Source organism: Phascolarctos cinereus, unplaced genomic scaffold (genome assembly GCF_003287225.1).
Source record: "Phascolarctos cinereus isolate Bilbo 61053 unplaced genomic scaffold, phaCin_HiC Scaffold_9;HRSCAF=440, whole genome shotgun sequence".
Taxonomy (NCBI): domain Eukaryota; kingdom Metazoa; phylum Chordata; class Mammalia; order Diprotodontia; family Phascolarctidae; genus Phascolarctos; species Phascolarctos cinereus.
In genome coordinates, this window is record NW_027556402.1 from 144,982,899 (window position 1) to 145,010,070 (window position 27,172).

At 40.8% G+C, this 27,172-nt stretch overlaps 1 protein-coding gene across 1 annotated transcript; it reads right to left on the reverse strand.

Moving 5' to 3' along the window:
- Positions 1 to 1,432: 1,432 nt before the first annotated feature.
- Positions 1,433 to 23,163, reverse strand: SRD5A3 (steroid 5 alpha-reductase 3). Its single transcript, XM_020975302.2, has 5 exons — positions 22,795 to 23,163; positions 13,413 to 13,555; positions 10,653 to 10,850; positions 7,163 to 7,294; positions 1,433 to 5,367 (listed from the first exon to the last, which is right to left on the reverse strand). Exons 1-5 carry the CDS (start codon positions 23,028 to 23,030, stop codon positions 5,108 to 5,110), a joined length of 969 nt encoding a protein of 322 aa, XP_020830961.1. The 5' UTR covers positions 23,031 to 23,163; the 3' UTR covers positions 1,433 to 5,107.
- Between the last annotated feature and the right edge of the window lie 4,009 nt (positions 23,164 to 27,172).

Here is a 27,172-nt window from a genome sequence, read left to right on the forward strand (position 1 = left end):
TGAACTTTAACATTCTAATGCAAATGCTCTTCTACCTGTTTTCAGTAACAGCCTTTCCCATTTGGGGGTGGGGGAACTGGACCTGCAGCCTCATGGCCACATGTTGCCCCCTAGGTCTTCAAGTGTGGCCCTTTGTCTGAATCCAAATCAGTTACAGGGCCACATGTGGCTTCGAGGCCACAGGTTCCCTATCCCTGGCCTTTCCTAAAGATACCTGAAGGAAGCATGGAGATAGGGTCATAACAGCACAGGTTTCTCAGGTTTCCTGTAACTATCCTTCATTTTCTTTCCTCAGCCTCAGACAATAGATGGTTACAACAGTTTCTTAGTAACCTGCATGTACTCCTAGAATGCCTGTCATTGGAAAATTGCTGCTCATGTGTGCTGCCAACATAAACCTTGTACTTATCTCATTTTACATCTCAGTGAAACAGGTAGAGGCCTAGTGCTTTACCTCAGGCCACTCCATGGCAGCCTGAGAAAAATTCAGTTGTCTCTATACCTAATCCTTAACTTACACAGCCTTTTTAAAAAAGTCATGCATATTACTACCTGAGACAGAGAACAAATCCACTCCTGACTGCTTTCTCTTTCTCTCTTAACTGGATATGCGGAACTCTAAAGAAGATCGATCTTTTTTGTATCTGAGAATGTTTTTTTCCAGGAGCACTTCTCTGTTTCCCAATTGCTTTTAGTTTACCATTTCATTCATCTATCACAGGGATTCCAGGAGACAGGAGTCTTTCCTTCTTAAGAATGAACTGTACACAAGCTAATACCTATGACATAATGGAAATGCCAAAAGAACTCCAGACCCACATATTTCCACTCAAACATGGGGAGGGAGGGAGATTTTTCTTTCCTGTGTCTTTCCCCAAATAAAAGAGAAATAAATATCTTTGGAGGCCACAAACAGGTCTTACACTTCTTTTGTATTTCCCGTAATGCCTACCCTAGAAATGGTCAAAATAGGTCCTTGAAAACACCATTTGGCTGGTTGAGTTTTGCTTCCCTTCACATCCAAATTCATGATTTTTGAGAAGAAATGCTACCTTTAAGAGAGGGAGTGAATAACAGTAAAGTACCATACAGTATGTGGTACTTCTGGGGCCGTGCAATATATATCATCTTCTGGGTGTGTTCTTGTAACAGAATTTACCAGTGGTAAGTACAATACTGATGCAAGATGTGTGCGGCTACGGCAAAATTTGACTAGGCAGGTCACGAGGGCTATAAAATTGCCACTGCTAGCAGTTGTTGAGGCAATATTTTATGAGGTCTTCTAACAATAAAACAGAGTTTGAAATGTGCTGTGTAACATTATTCCTTTAATTTTATGGTAAGTTCGACGTTACCCAAACATTATCATTAAATTGTGCACAAGGGAGTAAAAAAATACACAGGGGAAAAAGAGATACAGAGGAAAAGAAAATCTGGAAAAAATATTTTATTGCAAGATATCTATGAGCACCAGTAAACTGAAGCAAATATATAACCCAGAATACAACTGCTTCCCTAAGGGCCTAATGCGTTATCATGATGTGATGAAGACCTTCAGCCCTCAAAGGCCATGCCAGCAGAGCCCCAGCTCTAGCCATAACAAGCTAAAAAGGCTCCAAGTGTCTGTTGCTTAGAGACCAGCCTAGCTAAGCTGAGAGACAAAATGCTAGAAGGCTGGCCATTGTATACATTTCTTTTTTTGGTGGTGGTGGGGGAGGTTGGAAGGATGGGAGAAGAGGTTACAACAATTTATGAAAACATCTACTAAGGCTTGTGCAGAGGGGAGACTCCCACAAATGAAATTTTGGATCCTTGAAGTATAGAGCATAATTAAGGGATAAGGCTAACCAAATTATATTTATTGAAGGCCAACACTAGTATACAAGGGTGAATCACACAAGACTTCTTCTCAGTATGTTTCTGGTCACTAGGTAAGCCACACAATATTATTATGAGGTAGCACATGATTATCTTTTGTATTGAACAGACAAAGTCAGAGAGATCGAGTTAATCTTCAGCATTGCCAAAGGCAGCCAAATGAAGAGCTCAAGACTTTATACTACCACTGGAACATTTCTACATGGGCAGGATAGGATATTTGTGGAATTTTCCGAGAATTTGACAGCTTTCACTTAGGCACAAAGGGCTGTTCACCATGATCCTTCAGAGTACAATGCTGACTCCAGTTTTGTAAAGATTCTCCAGCCAAAGGTAACAAGTCAATGGCCAATGGCTGGCTCAGGTCTCTTTCCTCTGCCTTCCACTCCTCTGGTGACCTTCCCACTTCCCCTGCTTAGCCTACAGCCCCACAAAAGTTGGAAGGGCCTTTAAGGAGGCAGATGTTAGACTCCGGCCCACATCTGGGTTCTACAACTGGACCTTTCTGGCTTTAAAAAAATCTAAACAATTGTCTCTACAAGTGTAACTCAAATTATCCTGGAAAATTAGAAAGAGATAAAGAGGACCAGGAAGAGGAAGACAGAATGATGAAACTGAAGAACTTTCTAGTAACAGTGGCTTCTGGCCAGGGGACTTATTATTTGGTTTGAAGTCCTTTAAATTCCTGGAATATCAGACAGATCTAAATTCTAAGATACAAAAACTCAAAAAAGGTGGGCAATTTCCCTACATAGGGAACTCCTTCAATTAATGAACATTACAACCCCTCCATGATTTGGTAGATCAATCCTAGGGAGTTGCATGACTTACCCAGGGGTCACAAAGCTAATAAGTGGCAGAGGATGGGATCTGAACCTAGGTCTTCCCGTTTTCAAGCCCAGCCCTTGTTGGGCTTAGCACATTGCTGCTATAGTCTATATTCCCGAATTGAGTTGGAAAATGTCTTCTAAAGACAAATACAAATGACTCTTTGATTCTCTGATGTTTGGGATTATTTGTACCATATGAGCTTAAATCAATAAGTGACTGCAACGTGTTTGACACTGCCAGAGTACAAGTAGTTTCATTCCTGAGCTATGCTAAAGATTCACCCTTTACTCCTGATAACTGATGTATCTCTCTGGAAAACCTTACACCACTGGTCTGAACATAGGCTGCACTGTTAAATCTAAAAGGAAAGACAAATACATGGAGACAAAGCAGAAAAATAAAAAACCCAAAACATCAAAGCTTATAGACTACACTTAAACTTCATACAAGCCACATTTGGGAGGGGAGAAAAGCATGGGTTATATTTGGACCAGCACGATTTCTAATGAAGTGAAGATTAAGGGAGAAAACAAAAGGGAGGGAAGAAGCTTCTGATGTTTTTTTTGGGGAAAAAAAAGGATTCTGCAGTAACATGTAAGAAGGCAGATTCCCATTTATAAGTAGAGGATAATGGTTTTGTGTTGCAAATATTCACCTATAAGGGAGATGACAGGTCAGCTGAACCTTAACCCTTAGAAATCTAAGCAGCTTTTGCATGAACTCAAAAGGAACAATTGCTTACATCCCTCTTCTTCTGCTACCATCTACACAATTGTCTCTAATTGTATAGTTACATGTCATATACATAACAGAAAACATAATTGACTTGGTTGAGGTAAACACACTAATATCTTCTAATCACAAAATTACATATAATCGCAAAGGGCAGTGTTTCTGTAAGAATAGGATAATAACTTTAGAATGTGCCTAGTCAGGCACACATTTGATACTAACAAAAAACCTGAAGTTAGAAAGAGGTCAACAATAGCATCTGATTTATCTGTACTTCTTAAGGGAATAGAATGTTTTTGGATTATGCATCATTATACCTCCAGCCAATGACAAAAGTACTTGCTCTTAGAGCAGAACACAGTCATCACATCTTTGTGCTTTTAAAATTATGAACTCAAGATTACTGTAAGGGAGCTTAAAAGGAATTTGACTTAGAAGTAATGTCAACCTACAAAACAGAAAGCCTGGTGCTATGTTCTTAATGTTGCACTGAATTCCAGTGAGGGGACTGGACAATTTTTTCCTGTTTAGGGATCATTTGCTCATGCATTACAAATCATTCTTTCATTAATCAAGGATGATACTTCATTCTTAATGGCTTATTATTAGAAGTGTAAACACTATCCCTTTGCTATGTAAATGTGAACTTTTTCAGTCTGAGAACAGAAATACCTTCTATTACTTTCAGATGTAAGTATCAATAACTCCTTTGTGTGGAGGCTAGTCAGCACGTCACCATTTGTTTACACAGTGCTGCTTAAATGATTAAATCCAATACACTCACTAGCTATTTGAAGGCTCCTCGCATAATGGAAACCAATTCAGGCAAACATGAGTCCGTTGGACAATGACAACTCGAGAATGTCTTCCAGCACTATTTGCTACAGAACATCCAGGAGCCAGCCAGTTCCAGACGACCTAGCCCCTGACCTGTCAAAAAGCTGTCACTTTAAGAAGGTTGCAACTAAAAGGTGGTCCCATGACATGCAACCTGAAAATGGGATTTTCGCTGAGCATTCAAGTTAGACGGTGAACCAAGCAAGGCGTCTATACGTGCTTGCAAGTGCTTGGAGCTTTCTGATAGTGGCTTGCAAAAGCACAAGCTGGCTCCAAAAAACTTGTTTTCCCTGAAACCGCCTGTAAGCTGCTGCAATATTTTGTCATCTTCAGATGTTAAGAGAGTGCAGAAAGACTGGAGAAGTGTCCTATATTCTTGATGGGCCTTTGCTGTACGGCCTAGTTAGTAAACCTCAGACTGACTGGACAGACCATCCAGAGCCACAGGCCATCTTATTTCTTCTTTTTTTTCTGAAACATAATAGTTCTTCTTGGTGTGCTTTGAAGTGGCCTAGAAAAGTCTCATCTACTGCAGTTGTTTTTTTTTTCTTTCTAAGTTCCACTTAGGATGAAGGACTAGAATCCTCCTAGAAACACTTATTTCTTGAAGTTTATTTCTTTCTGTCCATGAGGCTATTTTATCCATTCTGGTTTTCATATAAAAATGAAAGCAATATTTCTGGATAGTTCTGTCCAGCACACCAAGCCTTAGCATTAAATAATTCTCTTCTTAACCATTATCCCATCACTTTTGCTCTTGGGAATATAAATCCTCTTGCTCAGAACCTGAAAAGGTTTTGTTTTGTTTGTTTTTAAGATGCAGACAATCTTAAAACAAAAATGGCACATAAGCCTTCCTATGCTTTGGATAGGAATCAAACTTGCTCAGGTAAAATCTGTGGCTCAAAACAGCAGCCAAGGCCTGGCTGAAGAGGACGTATGACACCACAAGCCACCATGTAAAATTACAGAATCCAAAGGTGACGGCCAAGGACACGTAGATCATCAGTTCTGCCAAATAATTAGGGCCAGAAACATATTCAAACCAGTCTCCAAAAGGAATTCTGTAGTTAGAGTGAATGACCTTTCCTGAAATGAAAAAAACACACAGCATGAATTTGAAATAAAGGTGTTTTCTGAAGTGAGTTCATGCTCCAGAAAACACGTAGTTACACTTGTATCTATATTAGTCTCACCCACCTACATATAAAACACATAACCCCGACATAATATGACCTATTTCTATATAAAAAATTATTCAGTTCAGAAAGCCAAACATTAATAATCATAAAAGAAAAACTAGCACAAAAAGTTTGTGTAAAAAAGGTATATAAATTAGCACTGTATTTGAAAAAAAAATCCCAACTTAAAGTAATAACCCCACCTTTTATATAAGCTTGATGACAAAAACTGAGATCATTACATGTTAAGGGCAACTTCCTATAAAAGACTAAATTTTTTTAGATCGAAATGAATTTATTAGAAGAAACAACCAACCACTTGGCAGGCCAATTCAGAAAATAAGAGGATTCTCAGGCTAACCATGTAAATTATCTGGATTATTTTAGGCCAAAAAGTATACTTTGACTTAAAGGTTACTTTCTGCAGCGTGATTATCTTGTATTTTTGCATATAAAAACAACAATAGGAGCTAGCATTTCAAAGTTTGCAAAACCTCTTAAATATCTCTCTTTACTCTCACAACAATCCTTTACAGATGAAGAAACAACCTATCCAAAGGCTGATGTTTAATTTTACTTTTAATGAAGGAAAGACAGCTTAAAGAGCAGGGTAACTGCAGATGGATAAACAAAGGGCTAAAGTTAGAGAGGTTATAACTTAAATTTTTTTTTGCCCTTTTGGCGTGTTTACACATAGTTTGAGGCCAAGATAGGTTCTCTCAGAGTCAGTATTCCAAATCAGACAAGACTTACAAGGTTCTTAGAGAGAGGAATTAAAAACACTTACTATCTGTGCATTTTGGTGGCATAAAATGTTAAATACATGCTAAGTAAGGCAACAAAATTCCATAACCCCCAAGACAGCGAGCATATGAATTAGGAGCTCCATATTCTTAGGAATTCCAAAATTTCCTCATTGTCAATGGATTTAATTTCTTCCTCACCAATTTTTTTTTACTAGAAAAGCAGTAACTGATCAATTTGGGTTCTCTTTTCTTCCTTTCCCATGATTCTAATAGGAACCAAGACAAATGTTGCTAATGCTTTATGGTATGCTTCCAATAACCCTAGGAGATAGGTGGCTGGCAGTATTATTATTCCCTTTCTCAGGTGTCAAGATGTCTGCCCAAAAGGTGGGCAACATGATAGAACTTTAGAATCACAGAATTTTGTTTACTTTAAATGTTTTAAATTATAAACTTAATCACCCAACATGTACATTTCAATGTACAAGGATTAAAAAAGAGAATTACATGTAAAACTGTAAACTTGTTAGATTTTTTTTTAGCGTTTTTAAATTTTAACAGAGTGGTAACAAGACTGGCCTATTTGTGTGCCCTTCTGAATTTCTATTTTTCTTCTGCATATTTTAAAATGTTTTATAGATGCTCTTTTTTTGAATCTCTATTACTACCCATTAATTCTTTGTGTACCACCTCTCCCCAAACCCTTCCTTATAACAAATGATTGTCAAGCAAAACAAATTAACACATCAGCTGTGTCTGAAAAATGTAAGAATCCTTGAACATTAAAGCTGGAAGGCATAGAAATCATCTAGTCTAAACCTCTCATTTTACAGATGAGAAAACTGAGACCCTGACAGTAAAGTGATTTGCACTAAGACATATGTCTGGTGAGTGAAGAAAAGAACAATTATGCTCTGAAGATTGGCAATTATAGGCTGGAAATTTCAATAAGCTCACCTGAATCATTTTTCCTCATATTAGCCAGGATGACATGGCACCTGTGTTGATGGACAGACGACCAGATGTACATCATCATCCCCAGGATATGGAACCAACGTGTTTGCATCAACAGACCTTTCCCTACATAAACTGTGGATGTGATGTGACAGTTACCTGATTAGCAAAATGTTGTTGACATCAGAAATACAGTGTGTTTGAAAAAAGAAAAACCTTGTTGAGTTAGCTCAGGGGCAGAACTCATGTATCTATCCTACCAGTCTGATTTTCTCCTTCAGGACTTGGAAGGTGCGCCTGTCTGGATGCAGAATGGAGAAACTCCCCTTCCCTTCCCTTCAGTTCTCTAGACAAGGGTCAGCTTTGCTCTCCATTGGTTGACAAATTCTGGAGCCACTGGCAGAAAATCCTATGCTATTCGATATTTTTCTCCATCATCATACTCTAGGTTATGTCCCCTTTCAGAAATGGAGACCTACTGCTCTTGCTAGCAATAATGATACGATACATAAGGTTGTGGGGTACCATTACTTCCACCATGAAAAAGTATAGTGACAGGTTTTTGGCAGGGAAAGCAGTGGGTTCTATCCATGTCACAAAACAACTGTAAATAAATCTCTGTTCACAAGCTTTGCTTAAAGGTGATTCATTCTTTCTAATATCAGAAAAAGTTTCCAGAAAAATGGAAAGTAGTCATTACTTCTGCATACTACACAAAGCTACCATGAAGTCAAATTAAGCAACTGATGGGAGGGGTCAGAAATGAATTCTTCTTTCACAACATGCCTAATGTGGAAATACGTTTAACATGATTGTACACATGTAACTTATATTGGATTGCTTGCTGTCATGGGGAGGGGAGAGGGAAGAAAGAGAGAGAGAGAGAAATTTGGAACTCAAAATCTTATTAGAATGAATGCTGAAAACTTAAAAAAAAAAGTTTTCCAAACCCAAAAAACCACAAACTATAGACATAAAAGTAGATCGATACCTTCTGAGTGAAGGGATCCTAATCCGCGGTTACAGGAGTCTTACGGATTATAGGATCAGAGTTTTAGAGTGAAAAGAGATGTTACCTAGTGCTGTTCTCTCATTTATAGATGAGGAATCTGAGACCCAGAGAGGTATGACTTCCCCAACATCATACAGATAGGAATTGAATGTAATTGCAGGAAAATAATATCCAGGGGTAAAAAAAAATCTTAAAATCCTGAAATAAGTCTAAAAATAATAGATGGGAGATGGCAAATGGCACAATCTTCCTCCTAAAAGATTATTTTACTTGGGGCTTGTAACCAGGTGGCTCAGACAGCAATGGTCCAGGTGACCTTCCTAGAAAGCAGATAGGATGGCTAAAAGCTTCTATGAACAGTAAGGGAACATTTGCTAAATTATAATACCATAAAGGAGGTGGGGCAGAAATGTGTATACAGTACATGGATAAAGATAGCAGAAGGTGGGATGAAGGAAAAGGAGAGGTCCAAGTAAGACCCTCTAGGAATACTGGAGCAACACAACACTGGCAGATGGGTGCCTGGCTGTATTATTAGAAGGAGTCGGGTGAAGGGAAGGTTCAATAAAGGTTACAGTATCTATTACCTGGCAAATGCACTCCAAAGTCCATGTGTGCCCACTTCTCCCTGGAGTTCTCATAAGAGAGGTTCAGAAAGCAATCCAAGTGGAGTGGAAACAAAATCTGGCCTACGGCTCCAAGAGAGCTGAGTGATGTCAATCACCACATCAAAACACAAACATTTATAAAGTGATAGCTATATGTCAGGCACTGTGCTGTGTGCCGGGGAGTCAGGAGGCTGGAAGCTAACAGCCAAAAGCCCTTTGGAAAAAAAGCAGAGCTCTTATTGCAGAAAACCCAAAGGTGGCTGGCATTCATCAAGAATGTATGAAAATCATGACATTAACTGAAAGTGTGTCAAAAAAATGTTCTTCTCAGTATGAAAAACACCACATCTCAAATTAATTTAGATAATTAAATTCAGAGTAACTTAAATGAGTCACATTATTTGTGGGGTATTGAACCATCAGAGGTTCATCTGGCTGTGTCATGACCCTAGGAAGAAAACGAATACAGCACAAAGAGAGAAAATAAGAACAAAAATAATTTAAAGAAGCCTCCTCTGAAAGCCTGCTAATGCCTTCTGGGGAAATTTAGATGGGGTAGTAGAAATCAAATTGAAACATTGCTTAAGTATTAGAGGCATAGCAAATTCCATCTAAATTTGTATAGATGACATAAGGGTCACCTTTAGGAATCAATGGGGAAATATGATTCTGGGAGAAAATAGGTTCATGTCAGAGAGAAATACAGTGCTGGAATCCAGGTGGCTACAGCTGTAATAAAAACCAACTTGCACTACAGATGTTAATGCATTAGCTGGTAGAAAATTTTGAGAATGAACACTGTCACTACAACCCAATTTCTTATAGTGTTCAATACCACTGTATAGAGGTTAAAGGACACACTGCTCCCTTCTCTTAACAAATGATAAACTGTTTTCTAGGAATGTACCTTATAGGGGTGTTGCCTGGGTGTTTGTTGGGAAATGTTGTGTCAAGACAAAGTTTATAGGTAGCATTTAAAAATTAAAACACAATTCATGATCTTGATTTTCCTCTTATCAGTAGTTTGTAAGCCTTTTTGTATCACGGGCCCTTTTGGCAGTGTGGTGAAGATTGTGGACCCCTTCTTAAAATAATGTTTTTAAACAATTAAGGAAAATATTTAATTTCAGTTAAAGGTTAATGAAAATAAAGTTCACGGACTCCCAGAACTCCAAGTTCATGGACTTCCAGAAATCTGTCAGATCTTTGGCATCTACGGATCCCAGATTAAGAACCCCTGCTCTAAATACAAGGAATGTAAAAAAAATTTGTTTTAGTATGCTATTTCAGTTTCAATCTCATACTACCCTTCTCCTCCTTTCTCTGACCCTCCCATTAAAATAGCTTATTTGTGATGTGGAGAAGATGCTAAATTAGTGGCTCTGTGTACCATATCCTACTCTGACAGGAGAGGGGAATGTTTTGTTATTTGCCATAGGATTAAGGGTTTTTCTCATTGTAAACCTGGATTTGAATAAACCATTCCCCTGAGGAGAGGGGGTCAGGACCCACAACATAGCAACCTGAGCAGAGCAAGAGCTTAGAGGCAGTAGCTGGGCCAGGGAAAGATAGTCATTGTTCTTTGGCTGGGGTTTCATCTGTCATCTCAGCTTGACCTCACCTATGCCCCCTTGAGGACCACTCCCTCACTGAAATAGCAAAATCATATTCAGGCATACATTTCTGTTGCTTGTACTTAGAAATGGGTATTTTTGCTTGCCGCTCACTTTCCCATAAGATCACAAGCTCCTCACACCCAAGGGGCTGTATCTCCAATTTTCAACTTTCCCATACTGATCCAGCATTCTGCCCCAAACTACAATGTTAATGAATCCCAAAGAGCTAAGCCAGCAAGACCAGGGGAAGTGCTCACCATTCCTTCCGTCAACTGGCACTTGGCTCAGTATGGTTAAGCCAATAATGACATAATAAGAGATTCCAAAGCAGTACTGAACCATGTGAATCACGCCATCGGAAAACACGCTGATGAAGAGGCACTCAACCAGTCTTCGTATACTGTGGAGCCACATAAACACTAGAACCAAGAAGGCAGACAGCACTAGCTCATCACCTGCAACGGAAAGGCACAACGCACTCAGCATGTTTCTCTCCTGGGGCTTTCAAAGCTATTTTTCTATTGTCAAACATAGAACCTTCGAGCTAAAGAGAGTTTAGTACTAGCTTAAATAGCTTAGTTTAAAGACACTTTCGTACAAACTCTCATTTTTATAAATATTCAGTAACTAATGTCCACAGTTTTGGCTAATCAAATGGCAGTCATGGGATGGGAAACTGGATCCCCTGACACCTTCTTCAGGCGTGCCGCTAGGTGGCTCAGTGGAGAAAGCACCAGACCTGAAATCAAGAACACCCAAGTTCAAATCCAGTCTCAGCCACTTACTAGCTGTGTGTCCCTGGGCAAGTCACTTAACCGCTGCCTGCCTCAGTTTCTTCAACCATAAAATGGAGATAATAAGAACACCTATCACACAGGGACGTTGTGGGGATCAAATGAGATATTTATAAAGTGCTTAGCAGAGTGCCTGGCACATAGTAGAGCTATAAAAATGTTTGCTATTAATTATCTTAAGCATCTTATTATAGCTCTGCTACAGATTAGGCCTGCACAATCTGTGGCCCAAGGGCCACTTACAGCCCGCGGGACGCCAAAGGATTTTGAAAAATGTAGGCCTGATATAAATGATACTTTCTGAGCTATATGGAAAGCACAATAAAAATTATCTGGTCTGAAAGACAAGAGAAGTTATTTGGGAGTATGGGTTTTATCTTGTGGAGGTCCCTATATCTGCCCGTGCTTTCTAGCACTCTGGGGCAGACAAGACTAGCCTTGGAAAGCTGAGAAGGCATTTATATGTTACAGATGCAGATGAACTCCTCTGCATCCTTCCTTATTCTGGTCCATGTGGGGACAGGGGAGAGAACAAGTCACTTTAAGAGAAAGAACAAGGAAGAGTCAAATAGAGACACAGACTGAACCAATCTTAAAAACCAAATTAAAAACCAAACCCAAAGCAGGAAAATTGCACTTCATATGACAAATCAAATCACAGGACAGCCCTGCTCTGGATCTTCCCCTCCTCTCCCTTTAAGTGGCACTAACTGTCCAATAACACACCCACACCCACATACACACCCCCACCCACCCACACCCACACCCCAAGTTGTAATTCTTTAGAAATAGCCAAAAGTGAAAAATCCAAACTCCTCTTTCTAAGGGTAAGCTCCAGGATAATTCAACCAAGTCCTGAAAAATGCTTGTTTAAATGAGATGTGGTGGAATCTTCTCTCCTTTCAAAAAGGGAATGAGTCCAGTATTCCCCTCCTAGGTAACAAGTTCTCCTGGTTTGACAGCCCCAAATCCTTGTTCCTAGGGAAGGTGTGACAGGGTTTAACAGCTGGGGGACAAAGGAGATTTTCATCTTGCTCCTCACTGGGGTTAATTTTGGTTTAGGTCAGTTGTTTTTTCCTTCTACTTCTCCATTTGGAAAAGCATAGCTAATATGAAGAGGGTATTTTGTAATTGTCTAAAAAATAACTTGCAAAAGTAGGATTACTGTTTTACCACAAACTCATATTTTTATTCTTTTCTTCCCAAAGTTTTGTATCAAGTTTTCCAGTCAAAGTCCTGAGGCTTTATGCTGATTACTTTGTGACAGTATGTTTCTTAGAAACTGATGTTTCAAAGTAACATTAAAGGACAGGGCAAACTTTTTTCTTCTTTTCAGAAATGGAAGGCTTCTTTGATGTTTCCATGGATCCTCATCCTCACTGATGTGTGGACACCATCTGATGGGACAGACTGCATCCTTCGCTGCCTTCTGAGCTACGTACAGAGAGGCCAGGGCAGAGCCCTTGCCTCAAAGTCAGGAAAGCAAGTTCAAAATCTTGGTTCTGACATCAGGAGTAAAAGCCATTAGCTCCTCTCTATAATTTTCATTCTCTTTTTTTCTTCTACTTTTCACTCTAAGACTTGTAATAATAAAAATTATTTGTTGTCATTAGTCATTTTCAGTTGTGTTTGACTCTTCGTGACCCCTTCTGGGGTTTTCTTGGCAAAGATACTGGAGAGGTTTGCCATTTTCTTCTCCAGCTCATTTTACAGATGAGGAAACTGAGGCAAACAGGGTTAAGTGACTTGCCCAGGGTCACACAGCTAGTAAGTGTCTGAGGTCGAATTTGAACTCAGGTCTTCCCAACTCCAGGCCTGGTGATTTATCCACTGTATCTCCCAGCTGCCCTAATAATAATAACAGCTAACATTTATATATAGCACTTTCAGGTTTGCAAAGCACTTTTCATATGATCCTATTCTTACAACTCTGTGAGGTAGGTGCTACCCCATCTACAGATGATGAAGATGGAGGCTGAGGGGTTAACTGATTTGCCCAGGGTCTCACAGCCAATAAGTTTCTGAGGCAGGCTTCAATCTTACATCTTCCTGTCTCCAGATCCAGTGAGCAAACTCTACAAAATACTTCCTAATTCACCAGGTGGGGGTAAGGATTGATTTTTACTCTATCTATAAAATGCCATCAGCAATTCTTGCTAACTTGACATTATCAAAGCAGGATGAATGTTTGGAACTGAGGCTTTTGTGGAGGGGGAAGTTTACCTTGCATTTGTGAAGCCCCGAGTTTTCTGAGCAAATCCTGAAGCCACACAGGAAAGGGTGCTCCTAGGAACAGGGCTTGGATAAGACACAGAAGCAAGAAGCCATTCCACACCACTGAGATGATATAGAAATGGCAAAACCACCTGTAGAAAATAACAGAAACTTGGTGTAAGTCAAAGGGGTTTGGGCTAAATCAGCCTGGACAAAGTCTAATGCTTCTTAGGATTTGCATTCTATCAGAAAGCTAATGCAAATTTACTTTTGGAACAAGGCTCCCTGGCAGGAGGCCTCCATGGGACTGACTTTTAAAGTTTAATAAGAACACTACAAATCTTACAACATTTAGATAGAGGTTCAGCTAGAAACATTTCTTATCTCTCAATGACTCCCTAACCTGGGTTCAAGTTCCAGAGCCAGGGCCATAACTGCATTCAGGAAAAACCAATGCTATGCCTTCCATAGCCAAATGAAGGCAAGATTTCCACATACTGCAATAATAGGTGCATGATGGTTTCCAAAGATTTTGCGAGACTGTATCTCATATAAACCCTCAAGCACCACACCCTGGGGGGCAGGTTAACATTATTTGTCTAGAGAGATTAAATTATTCTGCTTGAATAATTAGTTAGCATTAGATTCTAGGAGCTTTATTTGAAAGTAGCTAGGTGGTGCAGTGGAAAGAGTGCCAGGGCTGGAGTCAGGAAGACTCATCTTCCTGAGTTTAAATCTGGACTCAGACACCTACTAGCTGTGCGACCCTGGGTAAGTCACTTAATCTTGTTTGCCTCAGTTTCCTCATTTGTAAAGTGAGCCAGAGAAAGAAATGGCAAACCTCTCCACTATCTTTGCCAAGAAAACCCCAAACATGTCACAAAAAGTCAATCACAACTGAAAATGACTAATGACAACAAATAATTTTTATTATTACAAGTCTTGCTTAGAGTGAAAGGCAGAAGAAAAAAAGAGAATGAAAATTATAGAGAAGAGCTAATGGCTTTTACTCCTGACGTCAGAACCAAGATTTTGAACTTGCTTTCCTGAATAGAAATGATGAAATTAGCAAGAAATATACATCTTGCCCCATTTCCAAGACACTCTTAGATTTAACTGAGATACAGGGAGCATGGTATAGTGTATCAGAAAGCTAGTCTTGGAGTCAGAAAGACCTAGGTTCAAATTCGACCTCTGATACTTCATGTCATAGCCGACTCTATGGCTATGGGGGAACATAATACACTAACACTGTCCATGGGGTTTTCTTGGCAGGGATACTGGAGTGGTTTGCCATTTCTTTCTCCATTGGATTAAGGCAAACAGAAGTTAAGAGATTTGCCCAAGGTCATACACCTAGTAAGTGTCTGAGGCTGGATCTGAATTCAGGTCTTCCTAATCCAAGCCCTGAGTTCTAACCACTGGGCCACTTTGCTGCCCTGTCTGATACTGACCTGCTATGAAATCCTGGACAAGTTACTTAACTTCCAGGTGCCCCAGGCAAGTCTCTAAGATTGTACGTGCTACAAAAAGGCCCTTTGAGGCCATCTAGTTCAATCTTTTCATTTTACAGATAAGGAAACTGAGGTCTAGAGGGGTTCTATGATTTACTCAAAGTCATATGTGTGTGAGTCAGGATTTGAATTCAGGTCCTCATGACACCAAATCAAGCACTCTACCACTCTAAGAGGCCATCTTGTAGTAGGAAAGTTGTAGTTCTGCATTGCTAGAGGGAGTCTCATAACTGGGAACTCCCCACATGGATGAAATCGAATTCCAGTCCCCTCTCATACTCCCTCTTAAAAAAAAAACACACCCACAAATAAGAATCAATCAACAAGCTTTATTAAGTGCATGTGCCAGGAGCGTGCTAAGCCTTATATATACAAAGCAAAGCAAAAAACATAAAAGCAAAAAGAAAAAAACAACAAACCTTTCCCAAGAAGCCAATTATTCCAACTTGCTCCATTTGTAGTCTGGAACAAGACGCTCAAACGTCAAACAGTCATTTATGGATTAAGGCAGCCTTAACATCAACATACTGCAGTTGTTCCTAAACTCTACTGCTAGCTAGCTATACCAACAGAAAAGGATTAGTTTTCTTTATATACATATATATATGTATATATATATATATAATATATATATGTATATATATATGTATATACACACACATATACACATATATATATATATAAACATATAAACATATACACACACAAGTATAGATACACACTATATATATGTACACATATACATATACATATACACACACACACACACACACACACACACACACATATATATTTTTAGGCAATCAGATTTAAGTGACTTGCCCAGGGTCACTCAGCAAGTAAGTATCTGAGGCTGGATTTGAACTCAGGTTCTCCTGATTTTAGGGCTGCTGCTCTATCCACTTTGCCACGTAGCTGCCCCTCCCAAATACTTTTTAACAAACACAAACATGGGGGTACAGCCACATGCTGCCTCCTTAGAATCACCCTGGCTTCTTCCCTGTGCACTATCAGATTTCTGTGGGAGTAATCCTGGTCCTCCCACTACCTTCTACTATGCCCTCTCTTCTTTCACATTCCCATAGGACCCACTTCAGACGACACTTCAGAAATGTCATGCACACAGTGTAAGCTTCATGAATGTTGCTAAAATGCCTGAATTAGTAGTATGCCCCAGTCAGTGGAGTTCTGGGGTTAATGCTTAAAAAAAAAAAGTGCGCACAAAATAGGAGTGTAGGGGAAGGCTGGCTCACAGAACTCTGGAGCATACTGTATGGAGAATTCAAAATTACAAGCTCTACCTTCATTTGTAGATTTTTAAGACACCTGAATAAAGGGCACTGACTTCAGTCAACAGAATTTTGTTCACATTTCTCTTCTGATGTTTCCTGCTTTCATGACAGGCTGCTTTTCCTGGAGAGGCTTTCAATCTCCTTATGTGTAAAATGAGGGGAGTTGACTTAGATGAGCCCCGCTTCTAGGTACTGAGCAGTTATCTGAGTTCAAAGTTTAAAAAAAAAAACAAAACGCCACACTCAAGAAAATCACTGCAGAATGAGCTTTCTAGGTCTTCAGCACAAATCTGGAAGACCAGAGTTTCAAAACCGTGCAACCGAATTGCTTCACATATATAGCTGACTTCTGAGAAAATTAGTATAAGGCAACAGCATTTTAGGAAGTCAAGTCTCTGGCAGCTAAAAAGGAAATTTGAAAACAACAAAGAACCCACAACATCCCCTGTGCAAATGTAATGAAGATGTTTAATGTATTTGAGCTTTAATTCTCAGACTGGTTTGCTACACCGATAAACAAACATTCAAGGTTTAATCATATTTAAGCAGTCAATGAAGTGGAGGGAGGGGCAGGAAAGGTGACTTCAAGCCTGCCAGTACCAATCACTGACTCAATTTAAGCATTAACAGTAAATTTTCTGAAAAAAGTAAACTGGCCACCTTCAGGCACGATGAGGCTAGGAGAAGAGAGCAGAGGTAGGAGGGGGAGGGGTGCTAGTGAAAGACCACTGGATCTGTAATTAGACAAACTGCCAATAGCACCTTGGGCGCCTTTTTTCACTGCTCTCTAAAATCAGAGGGATGGACTGAGCCCTTCCAGATCCAGATCTGGTCCCTTGAATTAAACAACGACAGCACTCTGATTCAGGCAACTGTGATTATTCAGTGTCACATACACCCTGGAGAATGCTCAGGCTATTACTACTCTATCCAAAAGCAGTTACACTGAAATTTGGCCTCACATACGACCAGTCAGTGAATAGTTATTAATTGCCTACTACATGCCAAGACGTGCCAAGTGCCAGGGGTACAAATAAAGGCAAAAGACAGTCCCTCGGTTCTAGGAGCTTACAATCCAGTGGGGGAAGCTGTTCAGCTGTTCAGTCGTATCAGACTCTACATGACCCCATGCTGTCCAAGGGGGTTTTCTTGGTGAAGATGCTAGAGTGGTTTGCCATTTCCTCCTCTTGTGGATTAAGGCAAACAGAGGTTAAGTGACTTGCCCAGGGTCACACAACTAGTAAGTGTCTGAGGCTGGATTTGAATTCAGATCTTCCCGATTCTAAGCCCAGGACTCTATCCAGTAAGATACCCAGCTGCGTCCAGTTGGGGAAAGACAACACATAAAAAGCAGGTGGGTGGGAAAGGTGGGGAGGGAGGAGGTTGGAGGGGAAGAGACAGGGTGGTAATGGCTTCGGAGAATGATATAATCCATTAGAGTGAGTACCCCAGGTTTAGAAAGATTAGATGGCTGCCCTGGGGCCCTCCAAAGTGAAGCAGCTGGGAGAAGCTGTTCCACAGTCACCCTCTCCAACCAGAGGAAGGGAGGGGCCCCAGGGCCAGGGGGGACCAAGCAGGTATGAGTTTCAGGGTTGATGGGATCTTGCAAGAGGGAATGAAGAAATATCAACCATGGGGCAATGCAGTGCTCGAGGACCAACTCACAGGACTATAGGAATATATATATATATATATATATATATATATATATATATATATATATATATATATATATATATATATATATATATATATATATATTTTGAGCTGGAAGAGCCCTCAAAGGTCATTTAGTTCATGCTCCCTCATTTTACAGATGGGGAAAATGGAGGCAAAGAGAGGTTAAGTAACTTGCCCAGAACAGAGATGGCAGTAAGCAGTGTTTTTTCCACTACAGCATTAGTTGTTCAGTCATTTTAAGTCGTGTCCAACTCTTTGCGACCCCATTTGGGGATTTCTAGGCAAAGACACTGGAGAGGTTTGCCATTTCCTTCTCTAGTTCATTTTACAGATAAGGAAACGGAAGCAAACAGGTTTAAGTCACTTGCCCAAGATCACACAGTAAGTGTCTGAGACTGGATTTGCACTCAGGTCTTCCTGGCACTCTATCCACTGAGACACCTAGCTGCCTTACTACAACATAGGCTGGCCCCGATAATAAGGGCTGGTAGGTGGCTCAGTGGTTAGAGATTGTCCTGGAGTTGGGAAGACTTGAGTTCAAATGTAGCCTCAGACACTCACTAGCTGTGTGACCCTGGGCAAATCACCAAACCTGTCTGTCTCAGTTTCCTCAAGTGAAAAATGGTGAATAAATGCCTACCTTCCAGGGTTATCATGAGAATCAAATGAAATCTCATCATGTTGTTTCCTTCGTTAGATTGTGAGCTCCTTGAGCAGGGACTCTCTTTTGCCTCCTTTTGTATCTCCAGTGCTTGGCATAGTGCTGGCATACAGTAGGTGCTTAATAAATGTTTATTGATTGATTTATAAAGTGCCTGGTACATAACAGGTTCTTAATATATGCTTGTTCCTTTCCCCTTCAAGTAGTTCTCTTTCCTGGCATAAAGAATTAAATTTCTTCATTTGTGTTCTTCTGGAATGACATATGATGGGATCATGGGAGAGCCATCCAGCCCAATCCCCCACTTTACAGATGAGGAAACTGAGGCCCAGAAAGCTGAACTGACTTGCCCAAGTGGCATGAAACCCTGGTCTTTTGACTCCAAATCCTTCTTTTTCCAATGAACAAAGTGCCTAACTTACCCTTTTGTTTTTAATTTTTAAAAATAATTCAGATGTGACCAACTTTGATAGACTTAGCTCTTCTCATGAATGCAACAATTTAAGACAATTCCAAAAGACTAGTGATGTTTTTTTTTTTTTGGCTAGGCAATGGGGTTAAGTGACTTGCCCAGGGTCACACAGCTAATAAGGGTTATGTGTCTGAGGCTGGATTTGAACTCATGTCCTCCTGAATCCAGGGCTGGTGCTCTATCCACTGTACCACCTAGCTGCCCCCAAAAGACTCATGGTGAAAAATGCCATCCACACCCAGAGAAAGAACTATGGAGTCTGAACACAGACTGAAGCATACAATTGTCTCTCTCTTTTTTGTTTTTCTTTCTCAGAGCTTTTCCCTTTTGTTCTGATTCTTCTTTCACAACATGACTAATGTGGCAATATGTCTGATTGATTGTACATGTATAGCCTAGATCAGATTGCATGCCATCTTGGGAAAGAGTGAAGGGTGGGAGGAAGAAAAATTTGGAACACAAAATCTTATAAAAATGAATGTTGAAAACTAAAAATAAATTTTAAAAAGGAAGAAAAAAAAGAATCCTTATATAAAACAAAAAAATAATTCAGATGGAATACAACAAATCAAATATGGGTTTTCAGTACATTCAGACTTCCTTCTCAATAAGAACTATGGTTAACACACCTTTCATTGTTTAACTGGATCTGTCCCATTAGCTTCACTGACAATACAAAAAGAAACTTATTGTTTAGACTTAGAAAAAAACAATAGCTGAGACATATCTTGGGAGGTTCCGCCCCAAAACTCTGGAGGAAGTCCTCCAGTATTATTTCATAATTTAGTGGAAAGACAAGAAGTTACTAGAAGCTCAAACAGAACTGTTAATAATAATAAGGAATAAAGGAAAGTCATTAAGTCCTTGGGCAAATAAATCATTTAACCTCTGGGCCTCTGAGTTAGATCAGATGATCTCCAAAGGTCTGTTCGGTTCTAAATCTTAGGAGGTCTCAAGCTTTTGCTCACCATATGACAGTGACGGGCTGTTTTCCTATGCCAGGGTAGGATCCAGAGAAATCTGTGATAAACTTGGTATGTCAATGAAGGAAAAGCCTGGAATTTCATCAGTATAAAGCACTCCCTCCATCTAAAGATGGCCTATGATTTAGTGACACGCACAGGGTTATAGCATTAGTAAGTGTCACAGGTGGATGTGAAGCCAAGTCTTCTTGGCTTCTAGCCCCCTTTTTATCTACTGCCCCTTTTCAACTACTGTGCAGGGATATCAAACATGTTTTTTTTTTAAGATAATTAAATGGGAGATTCAACATTCTGCAAGGAGCAATTTCTCCTCCATTTTATGGTAGTGTGTTAACAACAGAAAAGGTGATAAATGAACGAAAAAAAATTGGAAGGGAGAGAAAAGATTAATTCTGATTAAAACCAGAATGACAGAGAATTTCCAGTTAGGAGATTCTTTGGCAAACAAATTATAACCCCTTTGGCTTAGTGATGGGGATAATCTCAGAAAGTTAAGATTTAGTTAAGGCAAATTTTGTCTCCAATTTATTATATCTACATTCCTCATTCTCTTTTTCTCGTCAGAAAAACTGCTGCCATCAAGTCATACCAATGTATATGATCACTGAGGCAGACATGCCCGGGACCTTTGGAGCCACCTGGTATAACCTCATTTTGCAGATGAGGAAGCAGAGGCTGTGAGAGGGCAGGTGACTTGCCTAAAGTTCCGTGGATGGTTTTGTAAATGCCAGAACTAGATACAACCTCAGGGTCAGTGACAAAGTTCTGGGCTCTTTCTATCCCCTGCTGCTCCTCCACCAGTCAGAACACAGTGGTTATTTACATCTCAGAAGTCAGGCTGTATTTAGCCTTTCAGCCATGGAATATAGATTAGATTGCTTTGGGATTTTGTTTCGTTGGCATCTAAAAGATTCCACATTCTTCTCTCCTAAATGCCAAATATAAACACATTCTCAGCTGTATCCTGGCATTCAATTTTTTAAAAAAAAGTGAAGATATAACCAAAACCACCCCTTTCAAATCTCTGATTCAGAGAACTGCTCCTCAGCCCCAATTTAATTTTTAGCAATTTGATTTTATACTTCAAGAAAACAACAAGCCTTAAACATCTTCTCGACATGGGATATGTTGAAAACCTGATATTCCAAAGAGGCATTTTAGAGATGGAAGAGATTAGGTCCTTGTACCTTCAGAAAAACTACACAAATGTGTTGTCACTTAACCAGTCAACTCTGGTAATCACCAGAAGTCAATTCTACCTGAAATGGGTTCATTTAGGAGATTCATGCCAGATATGAGAGGGAGCATTGTTTAATACAAAAAGCTTGCCTGTTACACTGAAACAAAGGCCCATGACTAAGATGGTCATGGTGACAGGGTCCAAATCCTAGAGAAAAAAAGGAGGTATATGTCATTCAATATAATGTTGAATGCTGATAGGGTTGATTTTCCTCTTATGTGGATTCTCCCTATTTAAACTTTAGGTTACTCAACTTTGTAACTCACCACTCAAGGGCCCTGCTGTCCTGATTAGTGAAAGTGGATAGAGAGCTGGGACTGGAGTCGGGAAGACCTGAGTTCAAATCTGTGTGACCTTGGGTAAGTCACAATCTCTCTGTCTCAGTTTCCTAAACTATAAAACGGGGATAACAGCATCTGCCTCCCATGGTTCTCACGAGTCTCAAATGAGATATTTGTAAAGCTTGTTCTCTCTCGCCTTCCCTACATCTAGCTAGCTTCAGATACTCCCTGCCCCCAAGTCTTACCATTTGCCCTGCTAATATAGTATCATACCCTGCTCCAAAACAGTTATCAGATCGATATTGCCACAGCTTCTGGAAAGGGTGTGGGTGTGCCAGCTGACTGATATCGGTCTACTTATCACCGCTGTTACTTCCCACTAAAACATTTTTTCCCTGGCCTCCCTTCCTCCTCTATTTGGACCGTCTCTTCCACAGAATGTTTTAAGAGACCAATTAATGCAATAATGACCTTTTAAAGAAAACTTGAAAGACTTAAGAATCTAATCAATTCAATGAAAGTTGCAATTCTAGGGAACCAATAAGGAAGCCCCATATCCACCTCCTGAGACAGAGATGATGGACTCAAGGACAGGCGTGAGATATACATTTTTGGATGCAGCTTATGTGGGAAAATTTGCTTTTGTTGACTAGGTATATTTGTTATGAGCGTTTTCCTTTTCTCAATTAGGAGGGTAATTAATTGAAAATATCAAATTTAAAAGTAAGTTCCTGGAAAACTCGTACGGTTTCTCTTTTGTTTTTGCATGCCCAAAGCACAGTGTCCGTCTGTCAACAGACGCTTTTTCATTCACTCATCAGAACACACACAGGAAAGGTATGAATGAGTAAGGGGTTTTGGAGATTTTTTTAAAAAAGGCTTTCACCTTTAGGACGTCAACCCAAAGCTGGAAGATGATGCCAAAGAAGGGTGAAGAGGTGGGTAGGGGAGACTGTTAAGAAAAGCCTTTCCCTACCCAAAGCAATGGCTTACGTTTAGCCTAGGACAGCGTGTTCTGTACCTTCGGTGCCTAGCACGGCGGGCAGGCTGTGCCGGGAAGCATTCGCCCCATCCCAACGGAGCCAAGCCCACAGCCAGGGCACGGTTCCGCACATTTACCCCAGGCTCCCCAGTCGCCCTCACCATGCCTGCCCTCTGCTGCCCCCTGCAGGCCACACTAACAGGCGGCGCACCGCCTCGGAGCCTTCTCGAGTCTGGCCCAGGCTCCTCCAAGAGCGAGCTACGAAGCCGAGACCAGGGTTAGTTACCTCTTGGGGACATCGAAGACCTCATAGGAGGTAGGACGCTGCTGCCCCACGCTCTTGGTTTTTCCATAGCGGATCAGGTCGTGGAAAAAGGTGGACAGAGCCAAGGGCCCTTGGGGAAAGGCGCTGGGCGGCACGGTCTGCAGCAGCAGGGCCAGGAGGAAGGCGGAGGCCAGGATCAGCCACAGGGCGCCGATAGGAGTGAGCTGGAGGAGCCCGGCGCCCACCCAGGGAGCCATGGCTAGCGAAGCCGCAGCGGCACACGCCTAAAAGCTGCCCGGAGCTGGGCGCCCGAGCATTCCCCGCGACGTCTCCTCGGCCCGCAGGCTCCGGGCCTCGGGACGCGCTTGACGCCACGCTGGGGCGGAGACTCGGGGAGTCCCCGCCTGGCTGGGAGAGCGCGTCCGCAGCCCTGCGCTGCCGGGGCCGTGGTCCCCGGGCTGCCCCTGAGGGTGCACGCTTCCTCTCCGGGGTACCCCCGCCCCGCCTCCCTGGGGGATCCTCCCGCTTTGGAAGGCGGGGCGAAATTAAAATAAGCCCGAGGGGCGCTTGGAGGTTGTAGAAATAAACAGGGTCTATGCAATCAGCTGAGCTTGTCCCACTCTCACTGATGCACGTGGGCCCGTGCCTTGTTCACGGACTCTTTTGTCCAGGCCTCCAGGCAGAGCCCACGGGAGAAACATTTAGGCCACAAATAGTGTGACTAAAGTTAAGGTGGAAATAGTTCTGATCTAGGGCAAATAGGTTTTTATAAGTAACTCCAAGCATGTTCGAAAGTGTGGGGAAGACAAAAACAGAGGAAGAAACACTCCCAAACACAAGGCGCTTACATCCTAATAGGTATGTGTAAATATGGAGCGAATAAGTATAAATAAGTAAAATGTGCTCAAATATAAGTAAGGTAGTTTGGAAGGGAGGGCACTATGAGTTTGGCGGATTTGGAAAGGCAGGTGATGCTTGAGCTGCATCTTAAAGGAAGAGGACTCAGGTGGAGGTATGGAGGGAGTACTTCCAGGCAGCTAGTATTTTGTTTCATCAAGTCATCATATGGTTTGCGTAGCGGTGAACAATAAAAAGGGTCACAACTTTCAAACTTTGCCCAGGCTACAACCATACCTTGTATGGTTTCCACCTAGTAGGCACCAGGAAGCAGGAAATGTCAGTCCAAGGAATGTATAGCTTTGCAAATTAGACAAAACCTCTATTACAATTTCCAGTAATGCAATTAAGTTGAATACATTTGTAAGTATATACTTTGTCATGTTTTTTTTGTTTGTTTGTTTTTAGGCAATTGGGGTTAAGTGACTTACCCAAGGTCACACAGCTAGTACCGGGTCAAGTGTTTGGTCTGAGGTTGGATTTTAACTCAGGTCTTCCTGACTTCAGGGCGGGTGATCTATCCACGGTGCCATCTAGCTGCCCCTCTTTAATCTGTCATGTTGATGACAAGTGCAGAAGACAGTTGAAGATACCACAAGTGGCATTGTTACATAGAATGATTAGTCACTGATAAAAGTCAACACATATTGCTTGCCATTACAATTGCAGAGCATTGCACTAAGTTGTCATCAACCACAAATATTTACAGATGCTTGACTGGACACCTTTGGGGGAAGGTGCTGTGCTAGGGTACAAAGAAAAAGTGAAATGAGACCACTGCACTCACAGACCTTACAATCTAGAAGGGGAGATAAGGTATGTAAACATGAAGAAAAATACTATGGTACAAATACATATGTGTCTACTATTTCAGAGAAAATTAAGAACTCCCTTTTTGCTTGTTTGATAGCATATTCAACAAATATTTTTTAAATGCAAGACCCTAGGGGCACAAAAGCAGAAAAGCCCCTGTCCTTTGGAACAACTAACATTTATTGACATTAAACACAACGCACAGACATTATCGCATTTGATCCTGTGAGGTAGGTCCATTGCAAATGGGGAAAGTGAAGTTGATAAAGGTTAAGTGGCTTGTTTATATTCACAAAACTCATAAGTATCAAAGGCAGAATTCACACCAAAGTCTTTTCTTATCTCAGGCCCAGGGCTTTTTTCACTACATTCATAGCAAGCCTTTCAAATGCTGACATTCGACTCTATGAGCAGATACAAGTGCAATACAGAGTAGGGTGGAAATGGCGTAGCATAGAAGAGATAAAGGAATATTTGAAGAACAAAGCTGGAAAGATCAGGGAAGGTTTCATGGAAAAAGCGTTACCTGAGCTAAGTGTTGAGAGAAAGCATGTGCCTTCTATGTGCCAGGCACTGTACTGAGCTTATTTTATAATTCTTGCATTATTTGATACAACAACTCTGGGAGAGAAGTGCTATTATTATCCCCATTTTACAATTGAGGAAACTGAGACAGGCAGAGTTTAAGTGACTTGCTCAGCATTGCATAGGTCATTGCTGAGGACAGATTTGAAGACTTGAACTCAGATCTTTCTGACTCCAGTCCCAGTGTGCTATCCACTGTACCTCCCATGAAAGAGTTCATTATAGGCATAAAAGATAGCTTGTGTGAATGCATAGAGATAGAGGGGCGTGTTGAATTCTAAGAATATGTAGTTGTAGACTCCGTGTAATATAGTAATGTAATCAAAGATTAGGAAAGGTTCGAGCCAGAATGTGAAAGACCTTGAAGGCCAGGTTGAGGCATTTGTTTTTTATTCTAGAGGTGATAGGAAGCCCCTCAAAGTTTTTAAGCAAGGGAGTGATAGTATTAAGACTTGTTAAGCATGTAAAGACATGTTAAGACTTAAGCAAAGGAGTGATGTGTTCAGAATTATATCTTAGGAGGATTATTTTGGCATATATGTGGTGGATAGTTTGGAAAGGGTGATAAACTGGGTTAGGATGCTATTCAAATGGTCCAAGGGAGACATGATGTAGGCCTGAGCAAGGGTGATGGCTTTGTGAGTAGAGAGAAAGTCATAGGTGCCGGAAAGGTCAGGGTACATTCCACAAAACTTGACAATTGATTAGAGATGGAAGGTAGAAGAAAAGGAAGAGTCAAGGGTCATTGTGAAGTTGTGACCCTGGGTGACTAAGAGGATGGTAGTGTTGTCAATAGAGAGGCAGGTAATGCTTGCAGGGAAAATGATGTTCCATTTTGGACGTACTGAATTTGAAGCACTAGTGAAATGTACAGGTGGAGCTGTCCAGTAGGCAGGTAAGGATGTGTGACTGCTGTTTGGGAAAGAGATTAGGTTAGATATATAGATTTTTGAGATGAGCCCATGAGGGTAGAGAAGGGGGTGAAAGTCAGAGAAAAGCATGTGTCATGAGATCTGTCTTCTGAATTCACTGGATCCTAAGTTGATATCCCATGTTGCTGAGGAGCCAAAATGCCAGGTTCAAAGTTCTTGAATCTTCATCTAAAAACTTCTAGATGAGTGAATTGAATGTCACAAGTGAGCTGTGTTGTATTGCCTGCACTTCTTTGCCTTTTCACAGGGGGAGTATGTACATTTAACAAAACTTGACATGTATCACATATAGTACATATATCTAGCCATAGCTGCTAGAATATGTTTGGGATTCAGCTGAGACAGAGCAATTTTTGCTAAACAGGGTCGAGTTAGTGGCTAACAGTACCACCAGATGGTTAAATGTAATATGAGAATATTTGTGCTACCTGCTTCGCAGGGTTGTTATAAGGAAAGTAATTTGAAAACTTTGAAACAATGTATAAATATGAAGCTACTTCTTTTTTTTTTTGGTTGGGCAATGGGGGTTAAATGACTTGCCCAGGGTCACACAGCTAGTAAGTGTTATATGTCTGAGGTTGGATTTTAACTCAGGTCCTCCTGAATCCAGGGCTGGTGCCTATCCACTGTGCCACCTAGCTGCCCCTAACCTATTTTCTAAATAACTTGTCACCCCATGTAGGGCATGCTTGCTGATAGTTGATTTATCATTTCCTTCATTAGAAGGGAACACTGATTTCTTTTTCTTGTATAGTTTTTCCTTTGTATGTAACTCCCAAATTTAAATCTTTAGCTTATTTCTCCTTAGAATTTAACTGGTAGATTTAGTAGATTAAAAGAAGGTCCTTTTTTGTTTGTTTTTAGGGTAAAAGAGACCTGATGATATTTATAAAAAGGAACTGGCTGAGAAGGAGATATTGAAGATACAGAAGAGAAGGAGAACCTTTATTTGAACAAAGTTGTAGAAGGCAAGTTCTCAGTTTGACTGAGCTCAAAAAGGTCAAGGTCTCAAACTGCATCCTGGGCCATCTCCAGGCATCCTGATTTATATCTTGCCACTGGACCCAGATGGCTCTGGAGGAGAGAGTGAGGCTGGTGACTTTGCACAGCCCTCCCTCACTTAAATCCAGTTCACCTACATATCATGGCATCTTCCTGATGTCATGGTCTTC